Source organism: Durio zibethinus, chromosome 12 (genome assembly GCF_047325235.1).
Source record: "Durio zibethinus cultivar Kanyao isolate XHJ-2024 chromosome 12, ASM4732523v1, whole genome shotgun sequence".
NCBI lineage: Eukaryota > Viridiplantae > Streptophyta > Magnoliopsida > Malvales > Malvaceae > Durio > Durio zibethinus.
In genome coordinates this window covers 21,557,588-21,581,634 of record NC_143173.1, presented here as the reverse complement: position 1 = coordinate 21,581,634, position 24,047 = coordinate 21,557,588, and the positions used below count along the sequence as shown (strand labels likewise).

The window sequence follows — 24,047 nt, the reverse complement described above, 5'->3', positions numbered from 1 at the left end:
AAAGCAAGGCGCACGGCGTCAATGCGCAAAGGCAAGCCCACACGCCAATGTTTAAAGGAAGGAAGCAAACGATTACATACGAAAATTTGCACTTTAAAGTGTCTCTGACGTCAACCACCGAAGCGGAGCGCTAAGAGCCGCATATAAGAGATGATTTTGACAAAACAATAAAAATAAAAAAATAAAAGAAAATAAGAAAAATCAACTCAAAAAATTAAAACAATCATATCAAAGGCCTTTCGGAAAGAGAATAGAATTGATTTTGAAAAAAAAAAACTTGAAATTCAAAGGAAATTTAAATCGAAAAAGTTTGGAAAGTGTTGAAATCAAAATCAACAGATGAAATAAAAAATCTTAAATCAAGTAATCGAAAAATCAAGCATAAAAAACAAAAAAAAAAGTCAAATGCAAATCTGATTTCTTGAATCTCATTAATTCTGAAAATTTTGTCACAAAATTTTACCATAAATAGTCACAATTTTAGTCTCAAATTGCACAATAATAAGAAACTACTCGCACAATAATTCAACAGCAATAGAAACAACGAAAAATTTTGACAGTCTGCTTTTGCGAGGTTTTCGGGTTTAGAAATTTCAGGTTTAATTATTGAATATCAAAACTAAAAAGGAAATTTAGAAGAAAAATGATTTTTTTTTTGTGCAAAAAGTGTTGGCGGCTATGGACTTTGAATTAACCTCTTTCGAAGGTTTGACATTAGAACCAATGGCAAAAGGTTTGAAACTGATTTTAGAATTTTTAGACCATGAAATTGATGATGAAAAAGACAAAAATATGAACATAAAACCTAAATCTAATAACTTTTTAACAAATTTTGATATATCTATACCGATAATAAGATGGACAAAAACCTGAGAATTTGAAAGTTCAAAAAAAAGAAAACGCTCAGTATAAGTTGACGTCATTAAAAAAATTAATATCTTTTTTCTTTCAAGATTTGAAAGTTAAAAAGATCAGCATGAATTAACATCATTCAAAACAAAAAAAAAAGCAGTATCTATCTTGTTCCAATATGATTATAATAACCTTCTCGCAAGACAACAGTCATCATGCAAGTAGTCACGGATGCCAACAATCACCATGAATGCCTGCAGTTGACAAACACATCTTTTTTAAGAATTGAGCAACAATAAAAGCAATTTCTGTATCAACTTGTTAAAATATGATAAATCTAATCAATATCTGGTTTGTAAGCTCACCTAAAATTTGTGATCATAAGTGTCGAAATATTCTTTCGAGTCGCCTGAGCTAAAACTAAAATCACAGTTTATACTTCCCAAAGAATCACCTTCTCACTCTAGAGAATAACATTTAACAAAAATTCCCATTCTAAGGGATTGATTGAAGCGAAATGATTAAAACAACAATTGCATATCTAGAGCTAATTCGGTATAATAATCTTTATAATAATCCTTTTACCATTCTAGCTTTGCTTCTATTAGTAAGTGCAAATTCTTCATGTCAATTCTCTGTTCACTTAGACCAGCTTCTTCTCTGAATTTGCAGCTGCAACCCGCTGGCGTTTCCTCCAAGCTGGGATTTTACCAGGGAAAAACCATCTTAACAATCTCTCCCACGCATAGCAGCCCAGAAACATTAGTAGAGCCCACAGCAATAGCTTATCCCTTAATCCCATAGGCAAAGGAACCAACTTCAACCAATCATTCAAGTCCCTAAATAGATCAGAAGTTATAACCACAAAGAAACCAACAGCAGCTACAAGTGCGTACAAGAATGGTTTGTTTTCAGGGATGCTCTGGTTGAAAGGATGACCCATGTAGTTCACTGCAAATGTTGCTACCTGAAGCATCATGCTCACCATGTATGAAACTGTGTTCACTAGATTAGGGTGAAACTCAGAGTCTGGCTCAATGCATTCCGCAGGCATGTGTTTCTCAGCCTCTTTCACAGAAGAAATCAAGAAAAACAGGTGGATTGCAAACTGTCCCATGAGAGAGAGGAAGACATAGGAACAGAAAATATTGGGGTGGGGCCGTGCAGCTGAAAGGGTGGGAAGTGGGCGAGCATGTGAGATAAACAGGAAAAAAGCAGCAGTAAATACACCACTGATCGTAGCCTGGACATCACCCAGCTTGACGCCATCCAAATACATCACACTTAAAACATACGCTGTAGCAAGGCAGTTAAGGCCAAGTATTTTGAACATTTGAAGGGTAGTCACAAGGGTGCTGCGTCCTTGACGAATTATGTCAGTGGTTGGGGCAACTGATGCATGCTTTGCTGTAAATGGCGATGCCATCGAGGCATCCCCCAGTTTGACAATAGGAGCTGAGCGACCATCACCCTCCTCATTCAGCTCATCCATCAGCTTCTTCAGCTTCTGCCGATGCATCTCTGCAGCATTAAGATGTCGGTTATTGGTTGCATGGTTGCTAGATTCTGATCTTGTGGCAACTTTTCCTTTTGAAGAGGCTTCTGCATTAAGACTCCCAGTTTTGCCCGTTGCTTCTACATTGACCTTAGGTTTCTTTGACTTCAATGACTTCGTGCTATCATCTTTAGATGTTCCTGGTGAGGAGCTTTCACTTTTAGCAGGGAGCACTGCATTCAATAGGGCAACACCTACATGGGCCTGAAAAAATGTAGGGTGTTACATGTCCATACTTTTCTGCTCTCTTAGATTCCAGGAAAAATTAAATCTTCTTCTGTTAATCTTAAACCAACTTAAAAGCAATTAAATATGTAATTGAAAAAAATATAACAAGCAATTCATATTAACTACCTATGCACAAAAATTTCTATCATAAAACACTGTTGGATTGATGTTACTTTTCCCAAAGCATAAATTTATTATTAAATTTAGTCTAAAAGTGTACCCAAAGTTAATCCATATTCATGTAAAAAATAGAAAACAGTAGAAGACAAATTTTAATATATGTACAAAAAATTAATTCATATTCGTGTACAAATTTGGAAACAAAGAGTAGAAGACATTCACAATAAAAATGATAGATACAAAAAAGAAATATGATAAAGTAAAAGAGAGAAAAAAAAAAAAAAGACTTACATTTTGTTTGGTTTGAGAAAATGTTTTATTTTATTTTCATTTTCTGGAAAACAGTTTTTGTTTTCTAAAAATATATTTGATGAATGAAAATAAAAGTTATTTTCTAAAATTGCAAAATAATGGAATGTGTTTGATATGCTACACAATTTTTTTTTTTTTAAGAGAAAGATTAAAGAAATAAATAAAACATTCAATAATATTATCTCTGATTTCAAACTTCTTAATTTTATTTAGTAATTTTATAAACTATTGTAAAAGAAACTTGAGCGTAAAGAGACAAAACATAGTATAAATAATTCCAGATGCCAAATATTTCTAAAGACAAAAAAAGGTGATAATGGAAATAATTACCATCAATGGCTTCTAATTATAAATATATAATACATATTTATTAATTAATAACTTCAAAAAGTATTCAAATATAATTCAACTTATTAACTTGCAAAATATAAGCAAAAAGTAGTGGATATCCCTTGTTTTCATAATTGAAAACAACTCTTTTTGTTTTCAAATCTGAACTTATTTTTATTTTTATTTCACTTAATAAACACATTCATTCTTGTTTTTCATTTTTCAAGAAAATGAAAACAGAAAATGCCTGTGTTTTCTAAAACCAAACATTATCTTAGCAGTCTATTCATGAATTCTACTATAATGTAACCAGATGATGGTAAACATTGTAGTTCTTAACCTAGACAATGCCCATAAACAAAAAGGAAAGTTTTTGGAACTTGGATTTCAATTTCATCATAATGACATAGAAAAAGATACATATGCATCTCATAGCCAAAGCAACTGACCAAATGTAATCCTGCAAGGTATTTGGACAGCTTATGGAGCAGATCCTATCAACTCTTGAGGTTTTAGTTGAATTGAGTTGAGTTGAATTGAGTTGATCTCTATAGGAGATCTGTTTTCTTCTTCATTATGCGGTTAATCATTTATTGACAGCTAATGGCAGCACAATAGACATACAAATATATAGCCTTGATACATAATGCTAAATTGGGATGCCAAAATAAGTGTACAGACCTAAAAAGCCTTAAACATAATGGCTGCACGATAAACAAATGAAAACATACAGCCTTGATACATGTAGCTAAAATTAGATGCCAAAATGAGAAAACAAAACTAAAATCCTTAAACAAAATATTACCTGCTTAAGAGCTCCAACATCATTGGTACCATCACCACACATTAAAGTCATCCTTCCCACTGTCTTGAAAGTGGTCATGATTAGTTCTTTCTGCTCCGGAGCAACTCTTGCAAAAACCTACAATGACATTGTGCTGCCAATAACTTAGATAAAGTAAAGTGATGTAGAAAACCAATAACAAATGGATCATAGAGTTGCAACCTTAACAAAAGGAATGACTCGTAAAATAGTAGAAGTCTGTTGTAACATTTCAATGCAGTCACCTCCAATACAGAGATCATGAGTTTTCGACAAAGCTTCAACCTCTTTCTCACTGAATATCATGTAAAATCCTTTCATCAGTCCAGTTAAGCAGAAGAATAAGGAAGGGTAGGGGTGTGTTCAATACACCAAATCAGAGGATCAATATGACTAATTCCACTAAAAATGTATGATCAAACAAACCTTGATATATTGGCCAAAAAAAAAAACCTTTATATATATATGGAAGAAGCAAGATTTATGCTCAATAAGCTTATCAGAATTAGATGAAAGAAACCCAGTAAAAGCCTAAAAGGAAATTAGATGTAAGAAAATAGAGTTGAGAGTAACCAGAGAAACATAACCTGTAGCGAATCCTCTCAGTCTCATCTGGTGATACCCACTCATATCCTTCACTATTCTTCACCGGACCAAGGATCAATGCTGGTTTCGATACAATATGAACTTGGGCAGCAACATGGCAAGCTGTCAAAGCTTGATCACCAGTTATCATCACCTAAAATTATGAAAATTAATTTTCAGAAAAACACAAAGTTGCTTCTCAAATCTAAGACTTTCCCACTTAGAGGAGGAAGGTAAGATGAGAATGCATGAAGAGCACATGAAACCTTGGAGGTATTTTCCACATAAAACAAGCCCTAAAAACCTCGCTCACAGTTCCATTCTCAAATTAACAAATGATTTATAGGAAAGAACAAATGGAGGATGGAAAATGGGAAGGGCGTCGACAAAAAAAAAAGTAACATGAAGACCATTCTCTCTAGGGCCCCAACATCTAATCTACCCAAATTCTGGTGATCATAAGAGGAAACCATAAGTGATTCAAGTTCTGAAATCTGGTACAATTACCTTTCTAAGGTATATATGCATACATGTACACATGTATTCATCATTGATTTCATTATTAAGATACTAAAGTAGAAGATATTAATGCTTTTTCCCTATAATATAAATGCAATTTCATTATTAAGGTACTTAAGTAGTAGAAATTAATGCTTTTTCCTTGTAATATAAATGCAATTTCATACAAATTGTATGTCATGGTAAAAGAGATTTATATGTGAGAAAGGCATTATTGATATGAAATAATAAGGATCTAAAGATTTCAACTTCTTTCCTATCAAATTTTATCCTACCAAGCAAGAAAAGAGAAATATTTCCCCTTTTCATCCATTTTATCTATTTATCCAACCAAATACATCAGCTCACTTTTCCTTTTCTCAGTTTTTATCTAGGGAAATTTTGATCATCCCTACCATCTAATACTTAAAAAGTAAAATGTTCAGAGCTGGTTGACATCCCAAATTAAACAAGGCAGCCGACACAGTTTAGCACTTGGAGGGGGAAGGTTTCCACATGTGCCCAAAAATCCATAACATGTTTGAGATACGGTAAATACTTTACAAACTTTGAAACCTCAAGCCAAAAATCTAGTAACTTTACTGTTGCATATATCAAGGTACAAATGAACTTGTGCAGGCACAAAAATTTTCACAAATCCAATTGCAAAAAGACTGAAATGATTGCAATAAAAGACATTTCAAGATTTGCAATTTTTAAAATCAATATCATTTTTCTTTACCATCATTTTAATAGTGGAAGAATACCACAACATTTAGGAAGAGATGTCCAGAAGATTATGCCACTTACCAAATCATGTGAAGAATTCTTTAATTCAGATAGAATAGCTGAAGAGTCTGCTCTAATAGGACAGTTAAATACCTGAAATTTAAGTTTTGAGCACTAAGTGGTAACAAAGGTAAGTAGTATCAAAATATTGATCTAAACATCTAAACTAGGCAAATATGTCCAGCAAAAGAACCAAAAAAAGTAACTATACAAACATGAAAGAATTCATTGCTTAATGCTTACAGCAAAACCAGCAAATGTGAGGCCACACTCTACAGTATCCCTCTCCATGCTTCTAGCTTCACTAACCTGCAGAAGACATGATGCAAAATTAAGAGACATGACAACTAATTAAGCACTTGAGATCAGAAGGTCGTACAAATTTACAATTATAAGAAACAAGTTAAAACTGCAAGTGTTTGTGCATTGTCATGTATTCGAACAAACATATTATCTTACTAATATATTGATAAGCTTTGCTCTTTTCTACTTCTGGCTTTTATCCTCAGGAAGAGGGTGTCTCTAAAGACTTTTGATAATCAAGGTCTCCTGTCTAGATTTAAGATATCTAAAGTCCTCAGGTGTGAAATGAGAGAACTAATCCCAAGTAAAAACTAGTTCAAACTTAATTATCTTTTCTAGGGATATACCAAAAACTAGAGGGAACCAAATGCTGAACCCAGAAAAGTGATATAGGATGTTGCTGCCAAGAAAATGTAATGCAGGAACCAAATGCTGAACCCAGATTGAATTAGGGGATATTGTCAATGACCCAAAAAACTATGGTAAGACCACATCAGGCACCACATTCTTTCTTAATCCCCTCATAAGAAAAGACTATTAAAACAAAAGTTGCTTTTTCCTCTCATTATATTAAACCAAAAGTTGCACTGAATGTTTGAATAATTGGGGGATCGTTCCTCTATCGTTGTCAATTCCCTGTTTAATGCTTTGAGTTTTCAAAATTTTCGTTTTCATTTTGTTTTATTTTGTGACAAGAAGAAACATAATTGGCTAATTAAAACATGTTTCAAAATTCCGAACCACAGTGAGTCCATGGCCAAGTAATAGAAGTGGCTAGGAGCATGAGGTCTTGATTTCTACATCCCATAAGGAGTGTTCATTTGGCCATTTAGGTTTTACAACTGAAACCAAATTACCAAAAGTGAATTAAGCGAGTTAGTACTTTTTCATACCCTATCACCAAACCAAAATTCTTTGAAACCAAACCTTAACCAACCAAAATATTATGTTACTTTGGTCATGGTTTTGATATAACTGAATTATATTGAAGTTCTCATTCTAGTGCTAAGCAAAACAAAATAAGTTAATGAAGTTCACAATTTCAATAAATTCTAACAAATTGATATTAGGTAAATAAAACTGACAAACTCAAACAAATTGAGATTATGTAAATAGATTAAGCAAATATAAATTATGTGTTTTACTTGTAGGTAAAATATAGGGTCTTTTGGCTTTTCAAATGATCGATTTTCGATTTACCCAAACACTAAATATCCCTAAAATTTATTTCAAACACTGACCAGAATAATTTCAATAGCCGGCCAAATTATTTTAGTTCAGTTAGTTAATTAGTTAAAACTGAATTGCACACGCTGATACTAGTCAAATCTTTTTTTATTTTTATTTTTTTACCAAAAAAGAGGTCACGTTTGAGCAAAGCTACTGTTCACCCATGCATGAAATGTGTTGGAAATGTTTCCAAAATGTTGGGAACAAGAAATTCTGGCTATCAATCATTTCAGTTATTTTTTAAAACAAAAGGAAGTCGGATTCATTGAAGTTTTCAAAAATGTGAACAAAAACAGAGAACGAAGTACAACAGAATTACCAAAATGGAGCCAGAAGTGTGACCCAAAAATCAGTTATTAACTAATTGAAACAACATTGCTAGCAATATTATGAGATTCACAGCTATTGCACAACATCTTCTAATGAATGGAGACAGAGAAACAAAAAAAAAATGCTTTTTATTTTGTTTGAGAAAAGGAGAAAGGCAGGAAGGGAGGGGTTGAGGGTGTTGAATGTTAAATCCATAGAACACTTACTGTCATATCTGGAAGAGACTTGTAAGCAAGGGCCAGCACACGAGACCCTTGACGTGTATATTTCTTGTAGGTTTCAACATATGCTGGAGGCAAATCAATGAGTCTATCTTGGATAGTCTCAGGTGCACCCTGCATGCATAAGTTCAGACTAATGAGAAATTTATTAAATGTTTTCATCTTTCTAAATAGTTATGACAGATGGCATAGATCAACTAATACAAGCTAGCAAATGCATTCTGGAAGATCCAATTATTACCTATTAACGAGTTGGCACATGGAAAAGAGAGGAGGAATAAAGTTTTAACTTTTAATGAACCAAATAAATGTCAACCCTAAGATGAGCAATAATGCTTCAAATATTCCTAAGCAAAAAAAATGCTTGTGACAGGTGTGATGCTTCCCATTTGACATACAAATGTTTACAATAGTTTTATTGCATTATGGAAATTTTATTAATAAATAACCTCTAAGGAAACCATAACACGTAAAATTCAGCTCCATGACAGATTCTAGATAGTCAGCAAGAATCTGATAGCAGAATAATAGATCTGCACAAATAGCAAACAAAAAAAGACTAGCAAACAGACCTTGACAAAAGCGAAAAACTCCTCCTGGACACGAACAACAACTGCCATTCTTTTCAAGTGGGATGCAAAATGGTGCCTCTGCACAATCTGCACAGCATTGCCACTTCCCCTGAAGTTCATAAGATATAAGAAATGAGAGTGTAAAACCAAAACTTCATAAAGAAAAGATCTTCTAAAATAATGAGTGATGAAAATCACAAAAGTGTTGGAAGAATAGCATACATACATATAACGTATGAAATATAAACAAACATGCAATATACCATAATTGTAACCTGATGACAGGTTAGATAAAAAGTAAACAAATAAAAATTAGTTAGGTATGGTAGAACTACTAAAATTTGTCAATCCTAATTTCAAAAACAGATTCAGTCCATCTAATCAGATGCTCACCTGCAGGAATCCACCACCCATTATCAGCTATTATCTATATAAATTTCAGTGACACTTATAACCTTCTCAAATTAAACTTATATTTGTGTTTATTGTTCAGTCACAATATCAAACAGCATCTATACGTTGAATTATTTGGTTCAATTTTTCATATTTTTGCTTGGAAAAGAGCAGGTCTGAATCCAAGGTTTTCTTGTCTATCAGATGCCTTTTTTTCTTTTCAACTTCCTGCCCACATTTACTTCACCATTAAGGATTTGTTGTAAATTAAAAAACAGTTAACCAGCACTCTACTCAAACATGTTAGCCCAAAAAGTCTCAAACACATCAATTACTGCAATGCATTACCTTATAGTCGGAGATTTTCCCTAATTATTAATTACCAACAACAAGCCAACTTTTTAACCAAATTGATGATCAATTTAGCAGGAACAACCTTTTCTCTTTTCTAGGAACAAGAAATCCAATTACTATCCATTAAAGTTCCAGTAGTTCCAAGAACATGTATTTTTGTGGCTGTATGAGATAGGAATCAGTTCAATCAACACAAAGTATCTGCAAACAGCATCTTCACAGCAATAACAAATGAGAAAGAAGTGTTAGGCTTATTTTGGAAGTTCAGGATTTTCAAAGATAAAATATTGTCTTTCTGTTCTCAACATTTCTCAGGAATCCCTTTCTTCCTTTTACCTTTTTCTTCACCTACAAAGGGCAACACACTACTTAAACTAGCATGAAGCACAAAGATAATCAGGAACGCATAAAAAAGCACCAGAAATTAGAAGCCAACTCAAAATAAAAGAGTAGAAAAGAATTGCAAACATATGAATTAGTAATAAAAGCAAAAATGACCAATGAGCATCACAAATTACTTTTTTGGAATAGCCTTCTCATCAGATTTATAACTCCAATCAATTCCTTTTAGTGCAGCCTTCTCAAGAGGATCACCAACCTACAAGCATTTGCAGAATAAAAGAAACTTACAGTAGTAAGATATACATAACTTAAACCAAAAAAACTAAAAGTATATAATTGACAACACAAGGAGAATGCAACACAACATCACCATACCAGGCTTGCAGAGACAAATTTAATACGCTCACACTTTAAGAGCAGAATATACCAAGACCAGGAATCTCCAAGCGAGTGAATTACATAGTTCCATAAAGTAACATAAAGCTAAATGTTCCATAAAGTGACATACAGCTAACTGTAGATGTGGAGGATTATTTTAAATGCCTTAAAATTTTAAAAGCCACAAATTCATAGACATAGGTCCTTCTAAATGTTTTTAAAAGTATTAGATAGGTGACATTTTGCATTCCACTTAGCATTCGGCAAACTAAATAGATCTTCTCTTTGTAACAATGGATGATACCACCCCATAAATTAAATGAGAGGGAAATACAAGACATTCCACAAGAAATACTAGTTTCTCATAACTTCCAACCATTTTCTATAAAACTACTTATCATCAGATAGAAAGGAAAAAATTGCATTCCAAACAGTAGTTATAAGAAGCCAAAATCAAAAGACAAATTATAAGCTTTGTTTATCCAACAAGCATACCAGCTTGTTGTCTACAAACACCAAGGCATGACAAGAAGCCAGAATCTCAACCGTGCGGGGAGAAACTTTAGTCATATCAGATTCTAAGTCTGAACTGTCACTTAACCCAACAACTCCAGAGAACTCCTTGAAAAAGCAAAGAAAAATGAAATCATTAAATGAAAAAAAACATTATAGAAAATCACTTCTTGCCTTAGTAGTAGCATACCATATCATCTGATGTCAGTGTTCCAGTTTTATCGAAACAACAAATGTCAACCTGTGGAAAGAAACAGCTGGAAGCATTGAATTCAATGTGATGCAAAACAGCATGAAGGTACTGTAATGTGTCAATTACCCCAGAATCTAGCCAAAACAAAAAATTGGAAAAGTACGAGAAAAGAAAATATAGTGCACAACTATGGATGCTAAAGCTACAAACTATCTTCTCTAACTATTTCATGCAAAATTGCTAGGCCCTTAGCCCAGAAAAGGAATAGGCCACACAAACCTTTCCAGCAAATGGGATTCGAAAAGGCTCTGTACAAAATATTCCACGCCGAGCAAGGGCAATCAAAGATGTATTAACAGCTATTGATAATTCCATTGGTAGCTCTGGAGGAATCACAGAAGTAATAATAAGAGAACAACTTAGGAAGAGCTTGTACTTGCTTCTTGTAGGATCTTCCAGCCCCTACATGTAAAAATGACATCATTATCGTATGCCTAGCCATAAAATGTAAGCTAATATAGTGTCGAATACCTCAATAAGAATTAAGTTACCTTTTTAAGTACATAACCAGCAGCAATTATCGCAAACACAACAAGAAATAAGATGAAGAAGCCACTTTCCCAGCTGTTAGCAGTAACCTACAACACATAATTGAAAATGAAACTACTGAAAATCAAAATACGAGATGGATAAAGATAAACTAAAATCTTAAAGGGTACTTGAATAAGGATCAACAAGAAATTACCCTCTCTGTAGAAAACAAAATTGTCCTCATAAGTTTCCCTTGACTTGTTTCAAACCCAGTGCGCAGAATGACAGCCAAGCAGCCGCCATCAGGAGTTTTCAGAGGGAAGCTCTGGCTCCAATTAAAAACATAGAAATGTAAATAAAAGGAATAAGCATATCAGATATATAAATAACTGAATCTTGGTATAGCCTACCTTGTCAGCAGTGTGCTGCAATATTTTAGTCCCACCAAACAAAATATGATTTTTATCACGCTTGGCAGATAGCTTCTCCTCAATTCCCTTGCCCATTATAGAAACCTAAAAAAATAGTTTCATGTCATGTAAACTGTTTAAATGTGACTCAACAAGGTTTTGCTCTTGTCCAGCTTCTATGAGGGAATTAATTTGAAAAAGAACCCCAAATGAAGTGCAACAGATATACATACCAATTGGTCTAAACTACAATTTAAAGCTATAGGGAAAGAATTTAAAGGCAACAGCAGAAGTGAGCATAGACAATACAGAACTTTCAAGTCAAATTTAAAAGATAGTTATGCTAACCATAAAAGAGAAATATAGTTTGTTTTACTACAGAATTTACATCCCAGCATCCCAAAATTGAACTTCCACAACAAAGATTTCATACAAGTAAACATCAAATAGCAGCTACCTGAGAGAAGATCATTGTTGATTACTAAAATAGGGAACAAGAAAGGTATTAAGAAGAAGGAATCACCTTCCATTGGGGAGTAGACTCGCCTGTGAGAATGGCTTCATTCACAATAGCACTTCCTGCTAGTATAAGCATGTCTGCAGGTACAGACTTATCTTCCCCATTTTGACCAGTCGATCGACCAATGGAGACAACATCCCCAGGCAATAGATCGGTACCAGAAAGTTTCACCCACCTGCAACTCCCAAAGATTGAAAGATAAATCTACAACTCTGAAACAGCTTAAAAACATATACACAAAAAAAAAAAAAGAAGAAAGAAGCAAAACACACACAAACCCTATACAAAGCAATATGGTTGATGTTTAGAGAAACATACTTGCCACAACGATGCACCATTAGAGTCTGGCCGTCCACTCTAACACGTCTTAACTCACTTAAAGTCTTCAACCGACTTTTTGCCATTGTTGACTCAAACATAAACAGCATGAATAAGGTGAACAAACTGTAATACCAATACTCATCGAGACACCAAAGACCAACACAGAAGACCTATGCACAAACAAGATAAAAATGTTAAAGGAAAAAATTTTCGGTCATCAAGAAAAAGAAAAACTATGAAAGACATTTGAATGAGTAACAAGAAGAAAACCTGAAATACAAAAAAGGGCTCCATGCAATGCTCTTTCATTAATTTCTGAAAAGTAGGTTTTGGGTATTCAAAGCTGCATGATGGAAACACATCCGTGTGAAGATGGAAACATACCCCCATTATCATGAACCAGTCAAATTATTATAAAAATTAAAACAATAACCCAAATTGTCATAGGCTACAAATGTAGTTCACAAGTCACAACTGACATGAGTAAGAAAATCAGAATCTGAAAATTGAAAGGGGGGAAAGTATCATGCTCTGTAAATTAAATTGGGTAAGCATCAAAACAAAATTACAACAAAGAAAGAATAAAGAGGTGTGGTGGAAGAAGACACAAACAGCATCTGAAATCTCCAAACTACCAAATAATTAGCTTTTTCGATCAAAATGTTGTTTTAACTGGAATCTTTATCATTCAGTTTCATAAAAACTGAAAGTATGAAAAAAAGAATGACACTCTAATGGAGGATAATTTGTTTTTCCTTTCATGAATTACATATTTTATGTTTCAAGAAGAATAATATTCTAATGTAAGACAAAACTGCCATCTTAATGAAGGTTTTAATTCTTCTTTGTTTTTTCTTCTGATAGCAACATATAACAAGATAAAAAAAAAAAAAAAAAACAATTGTCCAAATTCCAGAATACCAGTTAGACAAATTTATCAAAGTTATATATCAAATTTATCAAGAATCAACTGTATTTAAGAAGCTCTACTTCATACAACTACAAAACTTCTTTACAACAACATTTTCACATAAGAGCAAGAAAATATTGATATCCAATAAAATTCCATAGTAAAACTATTAATCCAGGGGCAATTGCATTAAGCTACAATCAAAAGGTTACTTCAATAGTCATTTATCTATTGTTTACAACAACATTGTCACATGAGAACAACTAAATATTGGCATTCCATATAATTCAATAGTAAAACCATTAATCCATTGCTAAGTGCATTAGGCTAAAATCAAAAGGTTACTTTCAATAGTCATATACATCTAGAGCAAGTCAAATCAAAACAATTTGAAAGGCTAAAGTGAAAATTATTATAATAGCAACATACACATTCCGTCCCCATTTTTCAGTTGCAGCAAGAACTTTAGCCTCAGAGCCATGGCCAGAACATTTCAGGTAATAGCCAAATGTTTCCTTGGTAGGGTATGGAAGTTTGCAAAAGCTCTCCCCCTCCTTAGAATAGATGAAGTGCTGCTTCCTGAAATCAAAGTAAATCTCCTTTGCATTTGTTGCTGATGAAGAACTTGCCACCTATGCAATTAAAGAAATAAAACAAAATAAGAACTGAAAGGGGAGGGGAAGGGAGTAAAAGTAGGGGCACTAGAAGCAAAATATATATGAAATGAGAGAGTAGAAAGGCAGAGAAGGACTTTAGATCCCAATAAGGGGGAAAAGAACAGGGGCAAGTGGGCAAAAATAAATCACACAGGTTATACAAACAAAATTCCCAGGAGGGAGAAAGAGAACCACTCTTCAACTATTGGAAGAGATTAGATGGAATCTCCCTCCCTCTATATCTGTTTGTACATCTGTGTATACTTGACCCAAGTGAATGCAATCAAGAGAGTCCATTATTGGGTTGGGAGTGCATCTTCAAGAACACAACTCTTTGATCTACCATTTCTCCCTCTATAGGCTTCCCAACCTAACTAGGAAAGGAAACATCGAGTATACTGGGTCTCAAGCTTTCAGCATTTGCTTCTCAAATATATTGATTGTTAACACCACCCAAACAATCTACACCATAGGAACATTTATACAATAATAATGCTGCAAGAGTCACTAGCTTGACTCACATAGCACCAATCAAACAACACATTGCTGAAAAAGATATTCACACATTACCCATAATGATATATTATCATGAACTGAAGCATAATATCATTAGTTACCACTCAAATTGAACATATTTCATTAAAACAGAGGAAAAAACTAACAAACAACAATTATCACTGCAAGGAAACTGAAGCCTACAGCTACACTATTCTTTTAGATGATGTGGCATAAGCTGCAGGAAGTTGACACCATAGATCCTTTTGTGCTTCTATGCATTCATTCTTCTTCCAGTGGCACAAATTTACCATGCAAACAAAAAAATAACGGGGCAGAGCACAGGTCTAGTTTACACAAAACAGGCCAAAATTGAGCCTTAGGCTCAAACTTCATTGATAGACCGTGCATGACCAGGAAAGCTGATCATGACACATGAAAGAAGTCAACAACTACAAATTCATAAGCCAACAAAAGAAAATGCATTATTATGCAGTCAACCTAAAGTCCCTAACCTAAAGGAACTATTAGCATTGAGCTAATCCTTATTTTGAAATAACAAAACATTAAGCTAAATAAGCTTGATTAAGATTTTGAAAAAGATTTATTTAGTATTTGTTCTCAAATTATATTAGTAAATAAATACTAGTAATATTTAAATGAAAAATATTTTAGAAAAAAGTTTTAGATTTTGCAAAGATTTATTTAGTACATAATTCTTATGATATATTATTTTTTGTACTAAATAACTATTGTCTTCCAATATAGTATTTGATTTGGAAAATGTTTCTATAAAGCTTAAAACCCTTTTTTATGTTTTTGTATTTCTCAAACCAAAACTATCTTTAAATATTATTTATTTAAACTTAAATAAAAGTCCAATTCTTGTTTTTGAAGTGAACTTATTTATTTTGAACTCAATACAATTTTTGATAATATTAGTTTTGAGAAATGGATTAACTAGAGAAAGATATTTTGATAAAAACAAGGTTTTCCAATAATGAAAATGTTTTATTTTTCTATACAGATTTACAAAGTTTTAATATTCTAATTTTATATGGATGGAAAGCTTTTTGGGCCTACTTTCTAATGGATCAAACAAAATCAACATCCAAATTTTCTAAGAAAATATTTTGAATTCTTAATAGAGATTATGCAGGTTACCTAACAACTACACAAGGAGTAGTTTTGGATATTCACCATAATTTTTGTACATTGAATCAAATGTTGAATTTTATATGGATATAAAGCCCCTTAAGTCTAGTTTCTAAATCTTCAAATGGATCTTGTTTTGGAGTTGTATAACTCAAGATATAATCAAATTAGCAAGTAGAGTGCAAATAAGATTTAGTTTAAAGCTTCCGAATCCACTTTTCATTCAGAATCACCCCATATACAAAACCAGCTTGACCCGTTCGATCTCCTATCAAAATGAATCAAACAAATTCTCTTGCAACGGTCCAAATTTGAATGAAATTCAAGAACTGATCATTCCCCTAATGGACCCAATCGATCCTTTCGCTCCTAACAGCTTTTAACAACTACTTTGGAAAGAGAAAAGCATGCATTTTCATATCCCAATCTTCTCCAATGGCTGCAAAATTATTTCTTCTATAAATTGGGCACTCCAACACACTTGTGAAGTAATTGAGCAAGCACCCACAAGCCTTACATTCATTCTTTCAAGAATTCAAAATCATTCTAAAGATTAGAGCTTTAATTCTTCCCATTATCATATCTAAATTATATTTGTTCTTCATTTATCATTCCTTAAATTAGGCAACACTTAACCTTTAAAAGATTTCGTGGTTTGCAATTTCTTTTGTATTCAAAAGGGATTTTTGAGTCAAGGGACAAGGCATCCTCTTGGCTGAAATTAATAGGATCTGATAGAATCCTAGAAAGGCTAGAGGTTGCTATCTTGACCTGGAAATATAAGGATTGTACTTTACAAAAGATTTTTCAATTAGTGGATTGAGCTTGGCTAGAAGAGCTAAGAGAGAAAGGATGTAAGTGCCTTTTAAGAAGGACCGAACCTCTACAAATCTTTGTGTATGATTTCTCTATCTCTACTCTTTATTCATACAATCTTGTTTATATGCGTTTTAATTTTCTTTATTATTGTTAATCTCATCAAATTCAATCAAAGATTTAATTATTTTAAATTTCTCATTTAAATTTATTGAAAGTCAATTTTGGGAAAGAATTTGGAGACAATCCAATTCACCCCCTCTTGAATTGTTACCCACGCTTGAGCTAATAGGAGCCTTACATATCAGATTATTGTTGGTAAACACATTTTATTTGAACATGAATAACAAAAGAAAGCATTATTTTCAAGGCAGATGATTTGGCACTAAGACACAAAGCCAATCAAGGAAACTGAATTGGACCCTTTCTAGCAAGGCACCTTTGATCAGCACATGCCTTCTCCACCTAGGCACACTTTATTTAAAGCAAAGTGAAAAAAAAAGGGGTCTGGATTACGTATCTTTTAGATTTTCTAACTTTTAATTTCTTTCATCAGTTTTTCTTTTAATTGTCAAAAAAAAAAGAAGCTAAAATTAGTTCTTTTTACAATAATAAAGCATTGGGTATTATACTCCAAGCACAAATTTTTGGTTGAAGATTGAAATGGAAGAGACATTGAGCTTTCTTTGATGATGACTTTTACTTTATCGTGATAATTCTAGATATTTGGAACATGTTAAACAATGTAATGGAGTAAATTCTTTAATATTTTATTAACAAAAACATAAAGTTTAAGCTTATAGAATGCAATACATAGAATTTTCTTTATCATAATCATAAATTATCTTTTAAAAATTAGCAACTTGTATCAATCAAGCGAGTGCTTTTTTGTGCCTTACACTAAGGCAAGAATGCAACTAGCACCTTTGACAACATTGCATTAAAGCATTATAAATTCATGCCAAAATTCACTTGTTATTCACATAGGTCGCCCCAATAGGGATAAAGCTCAAACATAAAGGTCTACAGCAACCAATAGTACAAAGGCCTCAAAACAAGCTAGCCAAGTAGAAGTTCCCTTATCATTCAAAGGGACGCTTACTTTTACCAAAAGTAAACTCCAACATTTGCATTTACCACATGACAATTTTTCCCATTCCTTGCTTGATAACAAAGACTTGAAGATATGCAAAACATTGTTTCTCAAGAGTGAGTAAGCACTTCAAGGATAGGGTAAAAATGATAAATTTGATCCCTTTTACACTTTTTCTTTTTGGTTCAATAGGGGAAACATCTGATGCTATTGATATTACAGTTCATAATTCCATAATAAAAATTGACATTCTACTAGTTTGGTATCCACCTTTGATGGCTTCCAGCTGTTTGATCTTCCATTTATTAAACTATCCCTAAAACATCTTTTCAAAGAAAAAAAAAACCCCTAAAACAAATGTATGAAGGAAATGCTAAGTCAAACCTCAAAATAGTATTTAAGGCATGCTACTTCGAATTTCATGGAAATCAAAGGTCCTCCGCTAAGTGCCCATCGTATGGAGTTTTCTTAAATGCATGCAGTGCACTCATTTAAGATTGACATCAACTCATAAATCCATGAATAAAACTAGTATCAGCCATGACTCTCATTCATATTTCTACTACTAATGCAATCAACCTAAGAATTAATTTGAGAAGATTGAACTCCTAAACAATAAGAAAACAACAACAATAACACTAGATCCATCACAAAATCTATCCAATTCTCAATATCAACCAAAAAACAACATAACCTCTTTGCCTTTATTTGATGAAAACCACAATTCTCTAAATAAATCGTATACCTTAGGAAATTTATTAGGAGTAAAAACTAAGAGCCAATTTGGTTGTTACTTCTCCACTTGCTTTCTACTATTTTCTTTTCACTTCTTGAAAACTTGTTAAAAAGCTTTTGGTAAAAAAAAATCAAAATTGATTAAAAATGGAGAAACAAACCTAAAATGAAACACCAATTCCGACAAATATTATTTTATATAGCACTAAAATCATGCATTTGGTTCTGCAAAAAGGGAAACCACATAATATTATTACGATTAATAATATGAATACAACTCATCTTTCCATCAAAATGCACAATTTTGCTTTTCTACTTTAAGAACAGAAAAAAAAAAAAAAAAAAAAAAAGCAAGAAACAAAAGTGGAATAAACAATACCAATATAATTAAAATGAAAACAAAAGAGAGAGAAACTTGCCTGTTTACGAAAATGAAGTGGTACTATCTCTTTTGAACCAGAAAACTTCGCTGGAGTAATTTTGCAGGCATCAGCAAGGTGAATATCATTAACCTATGCACACCGTTATATTCCAAAATTTAAAAAAAAAAAAAAAATCAATCAATCATTCATAAATTTGTAACAAACCGAACTTGCAAAAAAATATCTAGTACCTTACTATACTGAATAAGGCACTTGAAATCAACGGACCAAGCGGTGAATAGCAAGACCAATATATGAGTAACAACAAGGCCGCCGAAGACGATGGCTGCATCAACAAAATCTATGCTAGGAACTACGATAATTAGCCAAAGGAGATAGAGAATTGCAAAAGGCCAAACATCTAATCTCCATGCTTTGTGTTTCTTTCTAAGCAAATCAACCTTGTCCACTACTTTTCCACCTACATGGAACCTCGACATCTCAAATCCACTGCCCTGTTTGGTTACTGAAAATGTGTGCACAAAAAAAAAAAAAAAGAAATAAAGGCTTAGAAAATGAAGAAAATTTATCAATCCTGGAAGTCGTTCAAGTAATTGTAAATCCCAAAACTCCAAAATTGATTTGAGTGAGAAAATTGTAAAGATACCTGAGAAGAAGAAATCTAAAACCCTAAATCAAAGCAAATTGAAGTTGAAAAAGAGAGTAAAAAAGGGAAACAGAGAATACTGCTTTGGAACATATATAAAGTTAAATAAATCATGAAAGTCTATAAAGCATATATTAAATTAAAATGAAATTAAAAATAAAATGAAAAACACAATTGAAAATATTACAGTTTGTAATACTGTTGCTATGGTTTTTTAGTTATATGCATTCATATTAGCTAATTATCATTACAAGAATTTGTATCTATACTTAAATCTCTTAATTTGATGTTACTAGTAAAGCCATACTAATAGAGAATCTAAAATAATTATAAAAGAAAGAAAATAAAATTAAAATTGCACAAGCATATTATGTCAGTGAAAAAATAATATCTTTCAAATTTTACTTAAAAAATTTTGGTTAAACACCATAAATAAATTGTTGTTTAGGTCAAAATAATCGGTCCATAAGATTCAAAACGTGATATTTAATCAACCTGACCATTACTTACCTCAGTCCATAAACTAACATTTTTACATAAAAATTTTTTTCTCTATTTATTTTTGGTTAAAATAATAAAAAAGATTTTAAAATTTATCAGTTTTTTAAGATAAGTTATTATATTTTCATTAAAAATATACTTTAAACTCCTCTCCATTCCTTCTTCACATGGTTGGAGTTTTTAAAATTAACTCAGCAAAGCCTACATCTAAAACTAAAACCTACACTTCAAACCCCAAAAAATTTTACTTCAGCCAGCTTAAAATCGCTTGAAATTTTACCATGTTACTCCCCTCCCCTTGCAGATCATTTCCATCAATTTAGGTTTTCCCAAACCAAGCTTGAAAATTCACCATTATTATTGACATTCAACACTACCTACATCTAATCGATAATAAGCAAATCAGATCATGTTTTTTGCAGCCCCAAATTCACATAGAGACTTGCACACAAGATTGAAGTGCTGGGTGAATGGAGTACACTAATGATTCTAACCCACAGGTACATAAGCAAAGTTTTTTATTTTTTATTCTTTTTAATGGTTGCTGATTCATGTTTTTATGGTCAGGATGATGATGTAAATCATTGGAAGTGGTCAAAATGATTTTGTTGCGATCATACTCTGCACTCTAAAAATGTAAGTGTCATATCCTTACATTTGATTTTGTAATGCTTATTCCAACCTATTTTCAAATTTGATATTAACTAAAGCTGAGATTTGACAATTTGGAAAAGATATTTCCAACTAACATAAAAAGTTCTGGAACTATCAGCTTTTGGAGCTTTGAAATTGTAACAATGAGGTGAGGCAGGATGTGAAACTTTGAGGACTTTTCAACATCGATGTTATTTACTATTTTGAATATTATCAATCATGTTGAGTGAAAAACATTTATAAATAGTGATCTTAATAAGAATAAATTCATTTTAGTTTAGATGAAAACAGACGGCTTGAATATCATAATTTGGACTTAGGTTTGTTATATTAAAGCAATCCCCTACTACTTTGCATTGCAATTTTCTGCCAAATTATATTTGGTATTAATCATGAATTGGGGGCTAATAGTTGAAGTAAAGTTGGTGCGTGTGGATAATTATGAAAGGAATATTCATAGATGGGGTGAAACTGCTATTGTTCTTTGAAATTCTCTTCCTCTTTCTCATCTCTCACATCTATCTTCAGATTTTACAGCTTCCAAGACAAATAGCCACCTCTGAGAAGAATGGTTACATGTCTAAGTAGCCTCATATTTTCTACCACCAAGAAAGACCTTCAAAGCAATTCGAATAAAACCAAGAAACATGTGTCAGGATGATAAATAGCACTCTTCCTTTGCTAAGGTTCATATTCTTCCTTTAATAAATTTTCTTCTATTATTAGAGTTCAAGTTTGCAATCTATTAGCTATATATCTGTATGGTATATGAATTATTAATTCGTAAAATGAAAAAAGGAAAAGGAAAAACCTTAGACTCCTATATTGTACAGGAAAAATATAGAATCTTCTGCTGGTGGGTTAAAGATTCACGATGGGAATGTGAAATTTGTCGGTTTGGTCATCTTTGTATTGCTTTCAGTTCAATGCACACAATTCTAAGTTGCAATCTCTAAGCCTATCCACCACAGTGTCATATATATAGTGCATTTTCATAATTTGACTTTGAATGTTAAAAACAATTGCAACAATTTTAAAGTTTGTAAATTGGTCCATTTAGATAGTAAACCTAGTTTAAGTTTGAGTTTCCATTAAGTTTTCCTCTCACACATTACAAATTCTTCTCACTGCATATAATGTTTTGCATTGGTAATCTTTTGTGTTCAAAATAGCAAGATACAAAAACTAGTAACAAAGTAATTCAATCATGATGTAAATCAAATTATTCACAATTGAAGTAGTTTGAATTTCCACCATCAATGTACTTCACTCATCTAAATATCTATTGCTTTTACTGTTTGCAGGGATTCAAAACTGGATGGAAATTGCCATCCATATAACTGGATTGCGAGTTTTCGGAAGATTTTTGAACAAAAAATTGCTTCCGTTTGGTTTAAGTTTTATAAAACAAATCAAATTTTCTACGAGTACATAAAAAAAAAAAAGATTTGATGCTAATGGGTTGTGAGAATAGAAGAATATAAAATCAAAGTTAAGGGCTGAACAATCCATATCTCCTAATACATTGAAACAATTCTAGGGTAACATCAACAACCCAAAGAAGGAAACAAGTTTAAAAAAATTAATAATTAGGGCTTGACTGACCTCCGCCACCACCGCGATCGACACGAAAACCCATGCCTTTTCAACGTACGTTATAACTCAAAGACACTAAAGGTAAGGGAAGAGCAAGCCCACGAACCAGCTGAGAAAAAGCCGCTGCTTTTTTCTTTTATACTGGTATCGAGTATAACCAGGGCATACATACATACACACACGACTACACGAAATATAGGAGCGGCGTCGTTTCTTTTGCTTTTAAGTCGGTTTTCGTAAATTCCAAAGCACATGGCTTCACCCATAAAAATTTTTCACGACAAATGAATTTTTTAAAATTTGTTAATTCGTAAATTCTTTTTTTTTCAATTTGTAAAGAAAAATAAAAAAAATTATATTAAAATCTACCTACAATCACTAATATTTTATATCTAAATAAAAAAACAATGATTATTTTGAAAGTTAACATAAATGGTTATCAACTTTCATCCCATTCATTATGAAGGACTAGTTTCATAAGCCCATAAACCATTGTCAATACTGCCTATTTTCATTGTTGGAATATTTTTTTTATTTTTTATTTTTGGTATTAACGAATTATATATGTGAACTGCAAATAGCGTATCTTATTCACAGCTCATAGAGATATCAACAGAATTAAAAATGATAACGGATCGAATCGAAACGAATTTTTATTCACTCTAAATTTGATTTTATGATAATTTTTTATATTTTTATATTTGAATCCGATTCGATTTGATATTATATAAAATTATATCCAATTCGATTCGACTCGAAATTAATAAAATATTATTTTTAATATAAATATAAAATTAAATTTATATAAATAATTATAAAATTAAATAAATAATTAAAAAATTATTTTTATATATATCAAATCGGATAGAGTCGAATTTACTTAAAATTCGATCTTGATCTGACTTTAATTTTTTTTTCATGTCACCCGATACGATCTGATCCGATAACCAACTTTTAAAATAAAAAATTAATCTTAAAAAATCAAATCGGATCGAAACCGTCAATTTTGAATTTTTTTAAACATAACCAATATAGCTATATCAATAAATGGACCAACATCCCAATCCCAACAAAATAATCATTGGCTTGTTTCTTTTTTCCACGTTATAAAGCCGCTGCTTTCAATCTGTTACATCCGCAAATTTAGAAAAATTAGTATAAGGAATGTATTATTAGATATTTAAATTATGATTATAATCAATTTTTTGATCACGTCATATTTGTTATAATAAATAAAATAACATTAGTCACAATTTATAATGATCATAAATATTTTTTATTTTTGTGCAACTTATTTCAAATGAAATAAAAAAATAATTGTAACCAAAAATGCTTATATTTTATGTTATTAAAAAAATAAAACATTTTAATTTCATTTTTTATAAATTAAAACCAATTATTAACATTTTTTTATTGTGTATCAATAGTCAATATACATATTTGAAAATTATTTAATAAGATATCAATAAATTTTACTAATATGACTAATATAACTATATAAAATTAAAAGAATAACATCATGTGAAATTAAGCTTTTCTTTTTTTCTTTCAAGTACATGAAATTCATAAACTAATTTAATTGGAAAAAGTAATGGATGAAAATTTTATTTTATTAATTTACACATTAAATCAATAGTTAGTAATCTAACATTAATTAAACACAAAAAATACAATTAAAATTAACATTAATTATAGTAAAATTTT

The 24,047-nt window shown here is 31.8% G+C and overlaps 1 protein-coding gene across 2 annotated transcripts; it reads right to left on the bottom strand.

Moving 5' to 3' along the window:
- Positions 1-891: 891 nt before the first annotated feature.
- LOC111297883 (putative manganese-transporting ATPase PDR2) lies at positions 892-22,450 on the bottom strand. 2 transcript variants are annotated; one of them, XR_002691110.2, is made up of 23 exons: positions 22,353-22,450; positions 19,177-19,451; positions 18,983-19,075; positions 14,043-14,245; positions 12,974-13,046; positions 12,701-12,873; positions 12,386-12,557; positions 11,863-11,967; positions 11,667-11,777; positions 11,473-11,559; positions 11,201-11,383; positions 10,919-10,969; positions 10,711-10,836; positions 10,014-10,093; positions 8,749-8,857; positions 8,162-8,290; positions 6,336-6,401; positions 6,114-6,185; positions 4,808-4,959; positions 4,404-4,515; positions 4,203-4,319; positions 1,218-2,611; positions 892-1,106 (listed from the first exon to the last, which is right to left on the bottom strand). XR_002691110.2 is itself a non-coding variant. In XM_022892471.2 (22 exons), exons 1-22 carry the CDS (start codon positions 22,384-22,386, stop codon positions 1,496-1,498), a joined length of 3,639 nt encoding a protein of 1,212 aa, XP_022748206.2. In that variant the 5' UTR covers positions 22,387-22,450; the 3' UTR covers positions 1,113-1,495. The 2 variants fall into 2 exon arrangements, 1 of the variants encoding a protein (XP_022748206.2); XM_022892471.2 differs by lacking the exon at positions 892-1,106 and having other exon boundaries at positions 1,113-2,611.
- Between the last annotated feature and the right edge of the window lie 1,597 nt (positions 22,451-24,047).